The sequence below is a fragment of the Crocodylus siamensis genome, chromosome 5 (genome assembly GCF_052110815.1).
Source record: "Crocodylus siamensis isolate JL-2025a chromosome 5, ASM5211081v1, whole genome shotgun sequence".
Taxonomy (NCBI): Eukaryota; Metazoa; Chordata; order Crocodylia; family Crocodylidae; genus Crocodylus; species Crocodylus siamensis.
The window spans coordinates 165,038,547-165,055,751 of NC_143399.1; the positions used below are offsets into that span (position 1 = coordinate 165,038,547).

A 17,205-nucleotide genomic window follows, 5' to 3' on the forward strand; every position below is an offset into this window, starting at 1 on the left:
AGAATTTATTTTCTCTATTCATTCCTAAAACATGTCAGTATCCTATTAAGAAGTTAATTTTTTTATGCCACTTAAACTGTAAATGTTGTAGGAGGATGCACTTTCTGTTCTGGCTACACTTTTAATAGTTTTATAAGAGAGGTAGAGAATTGTCCCTCTCATTAGAAGATATTTGCAGTCTATCATTATCCCTAGTTCTCACACTACTTTTCTTTATATTATCTATGCTGAGGTATCAGAATGTCTTATGCATATAGAGTAGTTTGGGGTGGTTGTGCTTATTCTACATATTCAGTTGCAGAGAGAGACAATGGCAAGGGAAACTTGCTTATATAAAGGTGATCATTGAGAATGAAATTCTGACCCAATGGAGGTCAATGGCAGGACTTCCACTAAGTATCCAATCAAAATGTCTGTACATCAGCCATAATACTGGAAGAATTTCTAAAAATTAAATATCAATTGCTGGCAGCATTGCACGTGAACCATAATCAAACAGGAGCATTATAGAGAGTTCCAAAAATAAGACTGGAAACATTTATGAAGATAACTAATCATGTTAATAGTGATCAAACTAAGGCTATGGAGAAATACAGATTTGGTAGATGGTGGTAGGATTGAAGTTCAGAATTTCCAGACCGCAGATTAATTGAATTCTAAGGTTTTAATTCAAAACTACCTATGCGATTTCATTACCACAAGAATTCATAATTTATATATATTATCCTGCGGTGTTATATAAGAAACTACAGATTTGGTAGATGGTGGTAGCATTGAAGTTCAGAATTTCCAGACCGCAGATTAATTGAATTCTAAGGTTTTAATTCAAAACTACCTATGCGATTTCATTACCACAAGTATTCGTAATTTATATATATTATTCTGCTGTGTTATATAAGAAACTTTGTGCAAATACTGGGCACTTAGAATGTATATTCCTTTTCTTCTTTTTTCCTTTTATTTTCATTTAAATGCTATAAATATCCCATTTGAAGTTTAATACAATGCCTCATTAAATAAAATTTACTTTTAAAATGTTTTCAGCAGTTATTCCAGGGAATTTTATGACAGATATGCTCAAAGCCAGGAAAAATCTGTGGTCAATAAAATGCAGCAAAAATATTGGAAAACAAAACAAACTCTTATTAAAGTCACTGGAAAGAAGGAAGATGAACATGTTGTGGCCTCAGATGCAGACCTGGATGCAAAACTAGAGGTTTGTAATGAATTTTCAATAAATATTAGCAATTGAAATATTTTTACAAACCAGGTAGACTAATCAAGTGTCTGTATTATAATGACATATGTGCATGCACCATATGTTTTATTTATATGTGTAATGTTTTGGCTGCAGTGGGACAGATGAGCTGGTGTAGCTAGATTGTTGGCTGTTCCCTGTAGCAAATCATTAAAAAAAAAAAAATTAACAAACTTGTCAGTATTTTGCCTCCTGATCATAAAGTTCTCAGCAAGCCAAAACATTAGTGAATTAGAAATAGAGTACAAAGGTGGAAGAATTAGCAAAGGGAATGAACCAGTTTTCTGCAACCATGTAAAAATTGTGATTTTGTTAGTTTCTAAGTACTGTAGTGAAGTGTAACCTTACTTTTTTATTGCTCTCAGAGGTGAAATCTTAGTTTCCTGGCAACTTTTCCATTGGCTTCAAGGGGGACCCAGAGTTCACCCTGATAGTAATAACTGCACCTGGGCATTAAGGTTATGTGTTAGAAAATTATTTTATACCTATGTACGTTCCCCCTGTATTTTGGGTTTTGTTCAGTGAACTTCTATATAGTGCTGTTGGCACAGAATACTATAGGTAAAGTGATTCTAATTTAATAGTCTTTTCATTTCTGGTTAAAAATTGATATGTGAATATAAGGTATTTCCTGACATTTTCTAATGTAGGAAATATTCTTTCTGAGTCTGAAAGCTCTAATAACATCTCTGCTACCAAGCCAGAGTGAAACTTGGAACAAGAATGGCAGATTCATTTGTGAAGTAACTTTAAAAGAAAAAAGAAATCTGCTTACTCTTCTAAAATCACGATGCATATTATACAGATATTGTAAACACACGAATATAATATACATATTTTTGAAGTTCTAAAGTAACACAGTATTATGTATTCCAGAAAGCCTCTCGTACAAAATTTAACGTGCACATTTCTACTTCAGGCTTTTGTACAGAGGGAGAGAAAGGAAGAGGGCTTCTAAAAACAAATAAATTAGGCAGTATGTCCAGCACTTTTATCACAATAGAAACTGTTTTACAGGTATTGAATCTGTTACTTTTTAAATAATTAAATATATTTATTTCATGATTTCTTTATCACATCTTGGAGAAGGAAATATAAATGGCCAATTGTTGACTTCTAAACTTCTTAGCTTGCCACAATTTTCAGCTGAGGTCAACATTAATTCCAGGGGAGGAGGGGACTTTGCTTCTGGCAGTCATTAAGTATATGCATAGCTTTCTGAACAGTAATTTCGTTCATATACACTGAGCATTTTACCCTGTCTGTATTGCTTTTGTGGTGACTGTTTATGCTGGGTTATAAGCCAGCAGGGTGGTGATGTAAAACCCATTCTGAGGAACGCACACAGAAAACAATACTTTATGAGTTTGTCTTTTGAGTTACTGCCACATTGATTGTGTTGCAGCACCATCAATAAAAAAAGCATTGTTAGCTGAAGTGTGATTGGAAACAAAAAAATGAGGGTTTGCCAAAGCAAAAAAGGGCAAGCACTTTTTTGCTTGGATAAGTTCAAAACTGCAATTTTTGCTCGCTATTTCAATGATGAATACATGTCTAGTAAGTCATCTGATGTTTTGACAATAAAAAAAGAATACTCTCTTATGTCATCCTGGGATCCTATCTACGGTTATGTGGCGTACTTTAAGAGGCATGATTGTAGATCAGACACCAGCTGTATAAAAGTTCATTGGTGCAGGGAGACCAACATAACCAAGCAATGGCTGGGTTGGGTTTACGGGTGGGCAGGATCAGGGTGGCTATCACGTTCATGGGGTAGGACTGGTGGGTCCATGGAGAGGGTTGTCAGTGAAGGGGTTGGAGGGCTAAAGCTAGCCCTGTCAGGACAGTGTGTGGGGGAGGGAAGGAAAAGTACAGCCCTGGGACCATGCTGCAAGTATGTACATATGTTCCCAGGACTTGATGAACAATCATGCAGCTTGTGATTGAGCTGGCCATTTTTTGCCTGATCTAACCATCCTGAACATTTGTACGCCCCTTGTTACGTTGCTCTAAATGAAACCTTTGTACATACCCTTACTATCCGCTTTGTATAGCACCTAGCATAATGAAGACTGAGTCTAATATGGGCACTGGAGATGCTGTCATAATAGAAATAATAATTAAGAAAGTTCTGTTTTTGAGAAGGGTTTATTTCAGAACAGAAACCAACCTGGTCACTTTCAGTTTATTGTAATTGACAACCTTGCTTTGATTTAAGTTTTGCAAAGAGATCTGCCAAGAGGGGTTCTAAATAAAGCCAGTAAGTTTGCACCTGAACAGAACCATTTTGCAAGTTTGTAATTTCATATTGAAATACTTTAGTAAAGATGGTGTTGGGATATGGTAATTATTTTTTCGATATATAATTTTGTAGAACTGCACAGAGACTACATTATGGTAGTGTTGGAGTGATGTTGTCCAGGAACTGAGAGAGGCAAGAGACTTTTTGAATAATATCTTTTATTGGATTAAGTACACAGTTGGGATTTTAAAGCTTGTCTAACTTTATCTAAACCATGCAGTTGGTCCAGTGAAAGATATCAGCCAAAAATTCCTTGCCTTAGAGATTCTTTATTTTCAAGCATTAAGATATATCTTGAATAATGATCAGCTTTTTTACCTTCACATGCCAAAGTGGCACATACATTGACACCTTGGGTGTGAACAAGTGTTTGCAGGACCTGTCTCAGGTTTAGGCGGTTTAGTTTAAGCTGCCTAAACCCTGAGCAAGGTCACCATATGTAGGTGTTTGCTGCTTGCTGGGAGGAGGCACAGGCAGCTGGAGGCAAGTATGTCAGGGGAGGTGGTTGGTGGATCTGCTCAGTTTGGAGAGGGACCACTTTGGGGTGGGAATAGCCCAGGCAGGGTCTGGAGCGGAGGGCAGGGGGGCAAGGAGTGTAAAAACAGTACCATCCTGGGGCTGTGGAGATTGACTGGGCTTTCCCAGCCCCAGGGCTGTGCTGTGAGCATGTGCAAGTGCCACTAGGTCAGGTTAATCCCATGCCAATCTAAAGTTAGTTCTTGTCTAGCTTTAGAATTAATTTTAGATCAAGTGCACCATTTTTACGGTAACCTAAGCATGCTCAGCCATTAAGGTTGTCCTAAGCTCAGTTAGGGCAATCTGTACATGCTGTACCCTTAACTCAAGTTATTTGGCGCTTGGTCCCAGTCTGGGGTTCAGTGCAGCTGCACTCCCTTTGTGCTCCCCTTCTAAGCATACCCAGTAAGCTGTAATGGCACCATGAGGCTGTTTGCCGATAGGGGGAAAGAATTACCTAGGCACATGCATACTGCTGGGCAAGTCCTGAACCATGAGTTGCCATAAAACTGTGACTAATGGTTAAGGGGAAGGTCTTTAACCCAGTATATTAACAGTAAGGGCACTTCCCTAGAACAAACACTTTTAGAGATTTTTTTTCTTTTTAGTGTTTCTTGCACATATTTTATAACTTTTGTGTTGTCTTTTTTTTAAATTTCAGTTGTTCCACTCAATTCAGAGAACGTGTATGGAGCTGCTTAAAGCAATTGAGCTATATCAAAAAAGGATCTGCTGTAAGTATAACTAATGGCAGCAGTTAAGCTGGGAGGTGGGTCTAATGAGGGGAATGCTATTCTTATCATCATATTAAAATTGAAGTTAGCCTTCCATTGTAAGGCCATTTTTAAATGAACTAATATGGCCAAACTCCATCACTATGTGGATATGTACAATAGTTAAGAGCTAGAATCGTGCGTCTTTTTATTTCTTGGCTTGTCTACATTCAGGGTAAGAAAATGAAATGAAAAGGAACTAGAGTGGAAGATAATCACAATAACTATAGTGGTCAGTTTTATTTGATGCAGTGTTACAGATACTTTCCCAGTCTTCCCCTTCTTCCGTTTTGTTTAAAGGAAAGAACTTAAGGGCTAGGGACAGAAATTATACAAAAACCAGTATAAGCGATTGGAAACCAGTTCAAATCTAACACAACAGAAATTCAGTATACATAAGCTACTTTCAAAATGGCTGAAACTGATTTAAGATAAACCTGGATGGATGTAGTATCAGACCTTAACTGATTTAGGTTAAATCACTGTATTGAACTTCTGTCCCAGATTCCTTTCAGAGTCAAGTTAACTCACGGTCCCCCAGCATCCCAGGATTCTTTGTACCTCCCCTGGAACCCTCCTCACCTCCCCATTGCAAGGTGGGCGGGCTAGCCTTGGCCCAAGCTGTCAATTCTAGCTGAGCAGGGAGGTGTGCAGTAGCACCCCTGGGCTTCTGGCCTGGGTCACTGCAGCCATGTGGCTGCAGTTCTGGAATAAAAAATGAATGTCTGTTCACTTGATTATAAGTTCAATCTGCACAGCTTAGACTAACCTATGAAGATTGAATCCATTCAGACTTGGTTTTTTTGATTGCCTATTCTTAATCAAGGTGATGTTCCAACACGTGGAGGTAAAATGAGACTCCACAATACTTCAAGATATCAAAACAGTAGCATTTCAGAGTATCTTTATTGGTTTCCTTCATATGAAGATGATGTTTGAGCAACATAGTAGAGGTATTAGGCCTCTGGCAAATGCTACATTTGCTGCATGTTATAGGCATGTATCACATAACAGAGCATAACATATCAGACATTAAACCATAAGTTTAATGTCTGATAAGAATTAAACTTTAAGTTTAATTAGTCTGTCTGATTTAAAAATAAGTTTTATCCAGCTTATTGCTGGATAAAAATGGTGGATTAGCCACAGAAAGTTGCTCACTGAACAGCAATTTTTGTGGAGCAGAAGTACCCCACAATAATTTTGAAGTATAGTCAGCTGATATGTGACAATGCATGATACTTGCAAATAAGATGTGGCAAATGTAAGCTCTCCTAGGGGTATTGTAGGCATAAATCAGATTTGATTGACACTCAGTCTTGTTGTGCATTAGAGATATAAAATATTTTATAACATCACAGTTAAAATAAGAATGTTATTTCTCTCCTTTCATATGTCATTTGATTTTTGGTAATATGTAATCTTGTATAGTATATAGAGACCTAGGAGTAGGTGTGGAAGGCAGTCAGGTACCAAATACGGAGAATTCTGATTTGTGAGGAGCAGGATAGGGACAGGGGGTCTGGAAGAGGAGAGAAAGAGGCCATGTTAAAGTATTCTGTGATAGTTCAGTGTCTTAATAATGCAGCAATATGTTTACCTATATCAACACTAGACACATCCAACATATAAAATAACTCCTTCCCTTCCCCCCACCCTGTCCCCATACACACAGAGAAAATTCAAAGGGTGAGACTTTCATGCAGCTTTTGAAGTATCAGAAGAATTATGAAATGATCAGACAGTTCCACAAAATAATTTTGAAAAATTGCATTTAGCCTAATTAAAATCCAAACTAAAAGTTAAATTTTGTAGTAGAATATTAAAAAGACAAAACAGAAGAGAGGTAGGGAGGGGATATAACAGACAGACCCTTAACTGGTATAAATTAGTATTGACTTTAAAGGAGCCATTTGAATTTTATGTAAGTTGAGGATCTGACTGTCAGAGCTTGAAAAGAAAACAGGGGATAAAACAATCAAGAGAAATAATACCTTAGTCAGGCCACAATAGGTTGCTTCATATGATCTCACTGGGCTAATACTTGCATTCAAGCAAGAAATACTGCATTCTCCTGTTGCCTTTTGGCACCAAGGTAATTTTGAGATGCTTGTTACACAACACCAAACTCACTGACAGATGTGCTCAACTGATTCTGATCTTCTGTTTCATAAGCGCAGGAATTGTATGAAGGTTAATTAGAAAAAAATCGTCTGTACTGTGTGGCTTGAAGTGACTTGCCTTGTTTTTATACTATACCATTTTATTTTATACCATTTTAAAAATGTTATAGCCTGTTAAATTGCACATGTTTGATTACTGCTTTATTTTTTTTATTAGTTTTGTCTCAGGAAGAAAATGAATTGGGGAAATTTCTTAGATCACAGGGTTCTCAGGATAAAACCAGGGCAGGAAAAATGATGCAGGCGACAGGAAAGGCCCTCTGCTTTTCTTCTCAGCAAAGGTATGCGTCTCATCTTCTGTAGGGAAATGTTGTATTGTGGCTTTATTCATTCTGAACTAAATTTTATGCCTTAACATTTTTTTGAGTGACTAGGTCAACATGGTTCCTTTAGTGAACAGCACAGCTGCTTGGTTCAAAACGAAACATTGGATAATGAACATCAAGAATATCTTATGTTTATTTTGGGCTACAATTTGGTTACTAGCACAGCCGGGGAGAGCCACGAGTGAACTATTCATGTAAAACATAAGGTATAAGGCACTCAGTAGGATTTGTGCTCCTGACTTGCCTCATAAATAACTTACAGGAGATTAAAACAAACAAAACCCAAAAACCCAAAAAACTGTATAACATAAATCCAGTCTGTCCTAACATACGATATGGCAAACTAAACAACCTTTTGGATGTGTCTGCACTGGTGCTTCTGTGGTGGGACACTGCTGAGCACACTGCACAATCATTCCTGCTCCAACCCAGTAATACAGCAGTGAAGCCACTCTCTGGAGGACCTCCTCACAGTTACCCTCATGACCTTTGTCACCAAGTTGTTGGTGAGTGGCTACAGGGACTCTCAGGGTTCACCTATATGTGCGCTTTATTGTGAAGCCAACTAATTAGCTCCGCAGTAAAGCCTCACTGTCTACATGAGTGCCAGTATTAGGGTGCAGTAGATTAATTAACTACACTGTAAGATAGTAGTATTGGGGACAATACTGTCTTACGGTAGAATAATTAACTCTGCCAAAATAGAATGTGACTGGGGCTGCCTGGGGCTCGAGGGTGCAGAAGGCTACCTGCCACCTGCTCCCTCACTTTAGCACCTCGTGGCCCAGCCAGCCCTTCCAGTGCCCACCCAGAGCTTGAGGCTGACCCCTCAAGGCCCCTGCCAGCCTGGGGCTGCTCCACCCCAACTTTAACTGCTGCAGTCCCAGGTGCACATGAAGATTCTGTGCTCGGGAGCAGCTGACTCTGGGGTGAACTACGCCAGAGTTTATTTGTGCACACTAATTGCAGGTATAGATGCATCCTTCTTCCTCCAGACAGCCTCCCTGATGCATGCCATGGTTAGGTGGGGTGTAATTGAGAACATGCCCCCCCACCCATAGTTTCATAGTTTCATAGTAGCTAGAGTCGGAAGGGACCTAGGAAGATCATCTAGTCCGACCCCCTGCCTTGGCAGGAAAGAGCACCGGGGTCAGATGACCCCGGCAAGGTGCTCATCTAACTTCCTTTTAAAAATCCCTAGGCTAGGAGCCTGCACCACTTCCCCTGGAAGCCGGTTCCAGGCCCTAGCCGTCCTGACTGTGAAGTAGCGCCTCCTAATATCTAATCTAAACCTATCCTCCGCCAGCTTGTGACCGTTATTCCTGGTCACTCCTGGCAGCGCACGGGGGAACAGGGACTCCCCCAATACCTGCTGATCCCCCCTGACCAGTTTGTAGCAGGCCACAAGGTCCCCCCTTAACCTTCTCTTGTGGAGGCTAAACAGGTTCAGGTCCCGTAGCCTCTCCTCATAAGGCTTGCCCTGCTGACCCCTGATCATACGAGTGGCCCTCCTCTGGACTCTTTCCATATCGTCCACGTCCCTCTTGAAGTGTGGCGCCCAGAACTGGACGCAGTACTCCAGCTGCGGCCTGACCAGTGCCGCATAGAGGGGGAGGATCACCTCCCTGGACCTGCTCGAGATGCACCTGTGGATGCATGACAGGGTACGGTTGGCCTTCTTGACTGCCTCCCCACACTGCCGGCCCATGTTCATCGTGGAGTCAATGACGACTCCAAGATCCTTTTCCGTCTCCGTGCTGGCAAGAGGGGAGTTCCCCAACCTGTAAGTGTGGTGCCGGTTCTTCCTCCCCATGTGCAACACCTTGCACTTATCAGTGTTAAACCCCATCCTATTCTCATCCGCCCACCGTTGCAACCTGTCAAGGTCAGCTTGTAGCCTATTGCACCCTTCTAGTGCACCCACATCCCACCACATCTTAGTGTCATCAGCAAACTTGAACAGGGTACTTTCTACCCCCTCATCCAAGTCACTGATGAAGATGTTGAACAGTGCGGGCCCGAGGACCGAACCCTGCGGAACCCCACTGCCCACGTCCTTCCAGGTCGAGAAGAACCCATCAACTACCACCCTCTGGGTGCGGCCCTCCAACCAGTTGGCGACCCATTTGACCGTGTGGGCATCGACACCACAGTCTCCCAGCTTTTTGATGAGGACAGGGTGAGAGACAGTGTCGAAAGCCTTCCGGAAGTCCAGAAAGACTACATCCACAGCAACCCCTGCGTCTAATGATTTGGTGACCTGATCGTAAAAGGCCACCAGGTTGGTCTGACAAGACCTGCCACTGATGAACCCACCGGCATACTGTTTAAATGCCAAAAAAACATACATCAAATCCAACAATGATAGTGTCTAATAGGTAGGAATTTACCTAAGTTGCTCCGGCAGTGTGCTGTGTAGCAGCTCCTTTAATTTTGCTCATTTCTCCACACTCCCCTCCCCACTGCTGATTGGCCAAGAGGCCCTGGTGGCCCCGCTGTTTGCTGTTGATAAAAACTGCAACATATTTAAAACTGGTTTTTGCCTCTTGGCTGATCAGGAACGGGCAGTGAGTGGAGCCACCAGGGTCATGAGTGGGGTCGCTGGGTTCCCTCGGCCAATCAACAGTGACGGGGGGAATGCGGCAAAAAGGTCCCTTTTAATCTTTTAAAGGAGCTGATGTACAGCACACTTCCACCATGATTTAGGTAGATCCCTACTAATAGGGGGCTGGCGTGGTGCAGGCACCAAGACGCACAGTTGACAGCACAGGGGTCACAAGTTTGAGGCTATAGCAGAAATAGTCATGGCATGGTCTGTCAGATTCCAGTAAATCTGCAAACTCTGCTAAATAACTTGTCACAGAAAAGGAAAGTGCCTAATAATTAACCTTTGATATGACCTATTGGCCGAACAAAAAATGTGTTGTCAATTTAAAAATACTCAAAGATGACATTTTTCAGAAGGGGGGTGGTGTTTTTTTAAAGCTGCTTATTTCCTTCCTGTGTTTAGTCTGTCATCTCACTCAGAATTTTTGAACCATCCTCATGTTGATCTTAGAGTCATGATTGCTCTTTATTTATGTTGTATCCCTACAGCCATCTCAGTAGCTATAGAGTAGGTAGAAGTAACAGTTCCAGTCCTATGCTAGCTAGATATTCCCCTATGCTAAGGAAATCCCCAGGTAGCTAGTTAAGCCAGGTTTTAAATCAGGTTTGCACTGCTGATTGAATTTGTCCCAGTGAGCATGCTGCTGGCTACCGGCAGGGGAAAATGGCAGTAATAGTTGCAAAGTACAAGTTAAAAAAAGCCCTATTTTGAAAGCCTTATAGCCTGTGGGAAGAATAAGGAAGGCAATAGTGGCCCCTACTGCCTCTTCATAGTTGAGCCTGAAAACAGAGTAAGGAAATTCTAAGAAAATACCTTAAACCTTCATAAATCCTATATTCAAAATCCTTTGAAAACTTAGGTAACTATTTGCTTGACTTTTCAGTTTACCTGTGCATTTAAATGTTACGTTTTTAACTCTAGTGTTAATGATCTGAGGTTTAACATTACTGTCTTGCCAGATCTATGGTATATATCCAGAAACAAATAAGGATTTTCTAATAGGGGTGTGCAAAGTGGGCAGTATTCTATTTGGATTTGGCTTCAGCCCGACTGGGGGACAGTGATTCAATTTGCTGATTTGGATCACTGTCCCAATTCAGTACAGCCGAATCTGAAACTGAAGATTCAATTCTGATTTGGAGAATCAGTAAATTATCCAGACACAGCTTTATGTGTTTTTTCTGTGTACCTCGAGGTACCAGGCGTAGCTTGTGAACACTGAGATGGTGGGGCAGATGGAGCTTCTCACGGCTGTGGTGGGGGGTGTGTCCCTGACGCACTCGGCGGCAGACCCAGAAGTGGACTGAAAGTACTTCTGGTCCACTTCTGGGTCTGCCACCGAGCATGTGGGGGATCCTCTCTGGCTCCGTGATTGGCTGTGGGAGGACCCCAGGTGTTCCCCCCCACCCCCCCCAACCCAGGAGGCACCAGTTGCCAAGCCTGGGGGTGGAGGGGAGACCCCCACATGCTTTGTGGTGGACCAGAAGTACCAGAACTGGATCCACTTCTGGGTCTGCTGCCGGGATGCTCCCATGGCACACTCCATCCGCCCCACAATCTCAGCATTCACGAGCTATGCCTGGTACCTCAAGGTACGTAGAAAAAACATATGTGTCTGTGGCAGAATCGTTGAATCTCCTTGAATCAAACAGAGGCTTCCGATTGATTTGGAGAGCTCAGTGGGTCTCCTGATTAGATTTGGATTCAGAGATTCAACCTCCGAAGCGGGCCGAATCTCCTCCGAATCGAATCAATGACCAACATTTCACATAGCCCTGCTTTCTAAGGTTTTATTACTTTTAAGGTTAATTTCCCTTAGCAAGTTTTTTTGTCTTCATTTTTAATTGACATAAATACAGGATTACATGTTCAGACACTAAAGAATGCGTTTAAAAATGCTCCTCTTTCATTGACTTCAAGTTTCAAATTTTGTATAGCGAAATCATGATTTGCACAAAATACACACAAAGGGTAAAAAGGGATGTCACCAAGCAAAGTGGATGGCCTGTCAGAGCTGATCTACTTCATTGGGTGAATTGCACATTACCTGTGGTCCCACATCCCATAGGAACCCAGTGCAGGACCATGGGCAACGTGTTCTCCTTGCTCGGGGATTTGCCATGTCCCTTATTAGTCCATCCTCCTTGCCAGGACCCATGTTCACCCATGTGTCACACAGAGGCACAGGTTGGTGCAGAGGCACAGGGCAGCTCAGGACTGGGGGCAAACTCCATCAGCCTGAGCCTTCACACTGGCACTTGTGCCGACCCATAATTCCACATGTCAACCTGTGCTTCATGTCCTGACAAGGAGGCACGGGGCAGTACGCAATCCTGGAGAATTCCTGGTACCCCCCGACACTGGGACCCATGCTGATCCATACATTACACAGAGGGATGGGTCTGCAGATGCCAGCAAGAAGGCATGGGACACTAGGAGTTCCCTAGGTCTCATGCCGACTTGTGCCTTCTTGCCAGGACCACACCAGACTGTCTCTACATGAAGCACAGGTTCTTGCACAGGTCCTGGTATGGAGGCATGGGGCCACATGGGTTTTAGTTTGGAGGCACAGGCCCTGGGTCTCATGCTTTGGTGTCAGTACCTCTATGGGCTTTTTCTGCTTTTAGAGATGCACCCCTGGAGATCCTGGGGCAGGTCTCTGTAAGCAGGGAACCCCAACTTTTCCTGCTTAGAGAGAGTCGCCCTGAGATTCTGTAAGTGGGAAAAGCCAGGCAGGTGCTCGGGGGCTTGAGGGACCAAATCCTGTGTGGGAAGTCCAAGGATGCTCAGGATCTGGCCCCTCAGGCATCCAGAGCACCTGGCTTGGGGCAGCTAGAGAATGTGGACAGCTCTGGGCTGCCCAGGCTCTCCTGTTACAGAGTCAATAGAGGTCTGCCACAGTAAAGTGGCACTATTTTACATTACCTCTTGTTGCAGCCACTAATGGCTGTACACATACCATCTGCCAGCCCGGGTGCCAAAACATGGCATACAAAGGCATTTTGATGCATGTGCCTCAGGATGGATGGCAGAGGAGAGGGTCCAGGCTATACCGCAACAAGGATCAGACCCCTCGCGGCTCCCCCACCATCTGCCCCTGGCATGCCAACATCTTACAAGTTGAGGTGGTGTTTTTGCCACACTGCCCAAAAATATTGCTGACCCTTGGTCTAATCTGTCAGTTTCATGCATGTTAGAGAAGCCTCTGTTAAATTTCTTTTTCTTTTGATTATGATTCAAGATTATACTTTTATGTTGGGGGGTCAGTTTAAAATTCTATTTTTTTCCCCCTGTTTAGATTAGCTTTGCGTACTCCTTTGAGCAGGCTGTATCAAGAAGTGGAGACTTTTAGATATAGGGCTATCTCAGATACCTGGCTGACAGTAAACCGAATGGAACAGTATCGAACTGAATACCGAGGGGCGCTACTGTGGATGAAAGATGTCTCTCAAGAGCTGGATCCTGATCTTTACAAGCAGATGGAGAAGTTCAGGAAGGTATGAAGTTTCTTGTAGTTTGCTGGAGGGGGAATGCCTGATGAATGGTGATGAAGTGTGATTTTTTGCGTCCTTTGAGGAAGTTATAATTGAGCAGCACTAAGGATCTTATTAATCATAATTGATCTTTTTCCATGAGACAGAATTCCACATCAGATTAATTGGTATATTATATCTTTCATAGAAGAAAAGTCTGTAGGGAAAGATATGGTAGCAAGAAATCATGGGGTTTTTTAAGTGACTGGTTGTAATTAGATGTATGATTTTGTATTTCATATAATATATATGGTTAAACATGCTTATCTGATTTTAAACATTTTACTGAGATGGAGGCTTGAATTATTCAGAGAAAGAGATACATATGTACTCAGTAAGAGTGCAGGAAGTTCTACATGGATTAATGGAAATATCTTAATGCCTGTAGCTGAACTGAATCCTTTGGACACTGTTAAAGCCCAACATTTTTAAAATAGGCTAGAATTTTTTAAAATTTTAGTTGCTCATATTTTTCCGTTTCCCTCACATTTCAACACCCATCTGGAATAAGTGAGCATTCACCCTACAAATATCAGATTCCCTCAGTCTATTTTAAATTTGGCAGCCTAAAAGAAGGGAGGCCCCCAGGTCATTAGCCTGTTCCGAAAATTATGAATCAGAGAGTTCGTGCTTTCTGGTAGCAGCATTTGGCTTCTAGGAATCCCCCTACAAAAGGGGTCAGCAGCTTTTTGCCAGTGTGGGCCAAAGCTTGTGACCCATTAGTGCTTATGGGCCAGAAGTCTTTGTCCCCTGAAGCAGCCAGCTCCTTGCAGTCACACTTGCTGCAGATTCCCAATCCCTTTAGAGCAAGGGAAGTACAGATATGTTGGAACAACAGTCTTTGCATGGGGAAGGGGGAGGGAGCACTAAAGAGGGAGTGGGCAGCGTGGCACAGCCCTGTGCCAGATAAGACTTTTATGGGGCCAGATCTGGCCTGTGGACTGCAGGTTGCCAATCCCTGCTCTGCAGTGTTCATTTAGTCTTGGCAGCTGTTCTTCTGTCAGGCTGTCAAGCTAGCAGGATGTTTGTTGTTCTGAATCTGAATTGGAATGAAGGTTAAGAGGCATGACTCGAAGACAGAGACTCTTTCTTCAGTAAATCTGTTTTTTAATTTCCACCAGAATTTGTGTAATATCCTTAATCAGTGGCTTGAGAATTGGAAGTTACTTTTGGTGTCTCTTTACTCTTAAAGATTTGTAATGTGTGAAAGATAACTTGCCTTGATATTTTAAATATCTGGGCCCCAAAATTCAAAATATTTTGAGAAAAAATAAATAATATGATCATGCTATATCAGGGGTGGCCAATTATTTCAGCTGAAGGGCCTCTCAATGAGTTTTGGTGAGCTGTCGAGGGCCACAAAGGTAGCCTTGCCTGTTGACAGGTGCCCAAACCCCTGGTCACCATATTAGGACCAGAAGTCCTGACCCATGACCTTTGCCACTGGAAGTCCTTCTCCTTGCCCCTAGAAGTACAGGCGACCTTTGCCATTCATGGAGGATACGGTCTCGTATCCCTTGTGAATGGCGAAATCTGTGAATAAGGCACTGCGTTCATGAATGCGGTGACCCCAGCGGCTGGAGTGGGGGATGGGGCACGGCTCCGGCAGTGATGGCAGGAGCCTGGTGGCAGCAAGTGTGGAGCTTCCGAGGAGCTCCTGTAAGTGTATAAAGTGTATTTAAAATGCGGGTTCAGTATTCGTGAATATTTGAAACCGCGAATGCCAAACCCACAAATAGAGAGGGTTTCCTGCACTCCTTTTGGGAAGGGGATTTGCCATCTTGGAACAGGAAAAAAACCCATTATACTGTATACTAAAAATCAAATATTAACAATAGCATATTTAATTTTATTTAAAAGAATATTTTTGTCCTGATTTGTGTGTGTTTTGCTATGTGTATATAGAGGTGATTGCATAATACTTCAAAATGAAGTCATATTCTTGTATATTGTGGGGAGGTATGGGTGGGTGGGTATGGAGTTTGTGGGGGACTATAGGTGTGTGTGGTGGATGTGGATGGGTGGTTATGGGGGATTTATGAGGGGGATATGTTTGTGGGGATGTGTGGGTGGGTATGAGGTTTGTGGGGGGCTGTATGTGTGGGGGAGTGTGGGTGCATGTGTGTGATGGGGTGTGTGAATGTAGCAGTACACAGGGCTCCCCCCCAGAGGTGCACAAGTGTGTGTCTGGGGGAGGGTGCGGGTGAGCGCAGTATTTGTGGGGTGTGTGATTGTGTGCTGGGGAGGGTATGACTATGCGGTTTGCATTTATGGTGGGGTATGCATAGGAGCCCCCCGCACATGCCTCCCTGAGCTGTTCAGCCCCTGCCTCTGCCACTGCGAATAGCATGCAGCCCCAGCACACCCCATGCCTGCTCTGGACTCACCCCCGTCAGAGTAGATCAGCCGGAACCCAGGCACAGCCCAGACCTGGCCCATTCTGCGCCACCCACCCGTGGTGCATCCTGCTGCCCCCTGGGCACGCAGCAGGACTGGGGCGGCTCTGTGGTGAAACTGCCTGTCTAGGCAGCCCTGGTGGCAGCAGCTCTTTCTGGCTGCTGCTGCCACAAGCCCCAGTCCTGCAGTACCAGTGGGGACCTGTGTACACATCCCTGACCCTGCACACCCTGTGCCAGCTCTGGGCTTGCCTGCCTAGGCTCAGCAATGACAGCACAAGACTGTTGTTCAGCGCAGGGGGAAAAGTGGCCTTTCCCCCTTGCTGCTGCCAGCGCTTCCTGGTGTAGCCTCCTACAGCCCGCACCGGGTTGCCCTGGATCTGCTCTGTGCTGCCCCACTGGGCAGCTCAGACATGGTGGTGACATGGCATACACCAGCGCAGGCTCCAAGTGGCCACACCAGGAGGTGCCAGCAGTGGTGAGGGGGAGAGGCCACTTTTACCTGACACTGAGCAGTACTTCTGTCCCGCGCTACTGCTGCTGAGCCTGGGTGGGAAAGCCTGGAGCAGTTGTGGGGTCGGGGCTGTGCAGCACAGCTGGAAGGAGCCACCGTTACCTGGGCTGCCTAGAAAGGCAGTCCAGCTACAGAGCTGCCCTAGCCCTGCTGTAAGCCCAGGAGGCAGCAGGACCCGCCGCAGTTTCCAGTGCCTGGGCCAGGCAGAACCGAAGTACCCACTGCAGGCCAGACCACAGGCTGTATTTTGCCCACCCCTGTGCTATGTAATCTAATGAGTTTTGGGTTTTGAGGATTTAAAGAGTTGAATAAAACACCATGTTAAAGAAGACTCAACACATGTAGTTCATGGTAATATTATTTTTCAATGCAAGTTGTGAGAATAGCAGTTGGATAGGGCTGGAATAGCTAGAATTCAAAGCTATTTATGTTGTTTTTCTGTAATGCACTAGTATAGTATAAGTCTAGGAATTCCATGGGACCAAACCTGTACTTTATTATGTCCAATGGGAATATTTTAAATCGCATGTTCTCTGATGTGAAATAACTATTAGGGTTCTAAGCCCCATCCAATTGCTTATGTAAAAATGATTTATTGAAACTGCATTAAAATAGAATGTTTAAGTAGCTGGAAAGTAGTATTGTCATTGTCCTACAGAAATAATGTATGTCTTTTTGTGAAACAAGTGCTATAGAAGCTATAAATTATATAAATGATACAATTATTAAGATAGTGTATGTTTTGTATAGGAAACTGCTATCTTTCAAATCTTGTCTCTGAAATTTGCTGTCCTTC

General features: G+C 43.3%; 1 protein-coding gene across 9 annotated transcripts in view; it reads left to right on the forward strand.

Moving 5' to 3' along the window:
• ICA1 (islet cell autoantigen 1) overlaps positions 1-17,205 on the forward strand; it is a 123,496-nt gene that overhangs the window by 22,876 nt on the left and 83,415 nt on the right. For 6 of the 9 annotated variants that reach the window (XM_090046933.1, XM_090046926.1, XM_090046930.1 and 3 more), the window contains 4 exons: positions 1,045-1,216; positions 4,738-4,810; positions 7,190-7,313; positions 13,265-13,463. In XM_090046933.1, coding sequence (XP_089903059.1) covers positions 1,045-1,216; positions 4,738-4,810; positions 7,190-7,313; positions 13,265-13,463 — 568 coding nt within the window. The remainder of the gene's footprint in view (positions 1-1,044; positions 1,217-4,737; positions 4,811-7,189; positions 7,314-13,264; positions 13,464-17,205) is intronic. The other 3 variants (XM_090046929.1, XM_090046932.1, XM_090046927.1) reach the window with 1 other exon arrangement.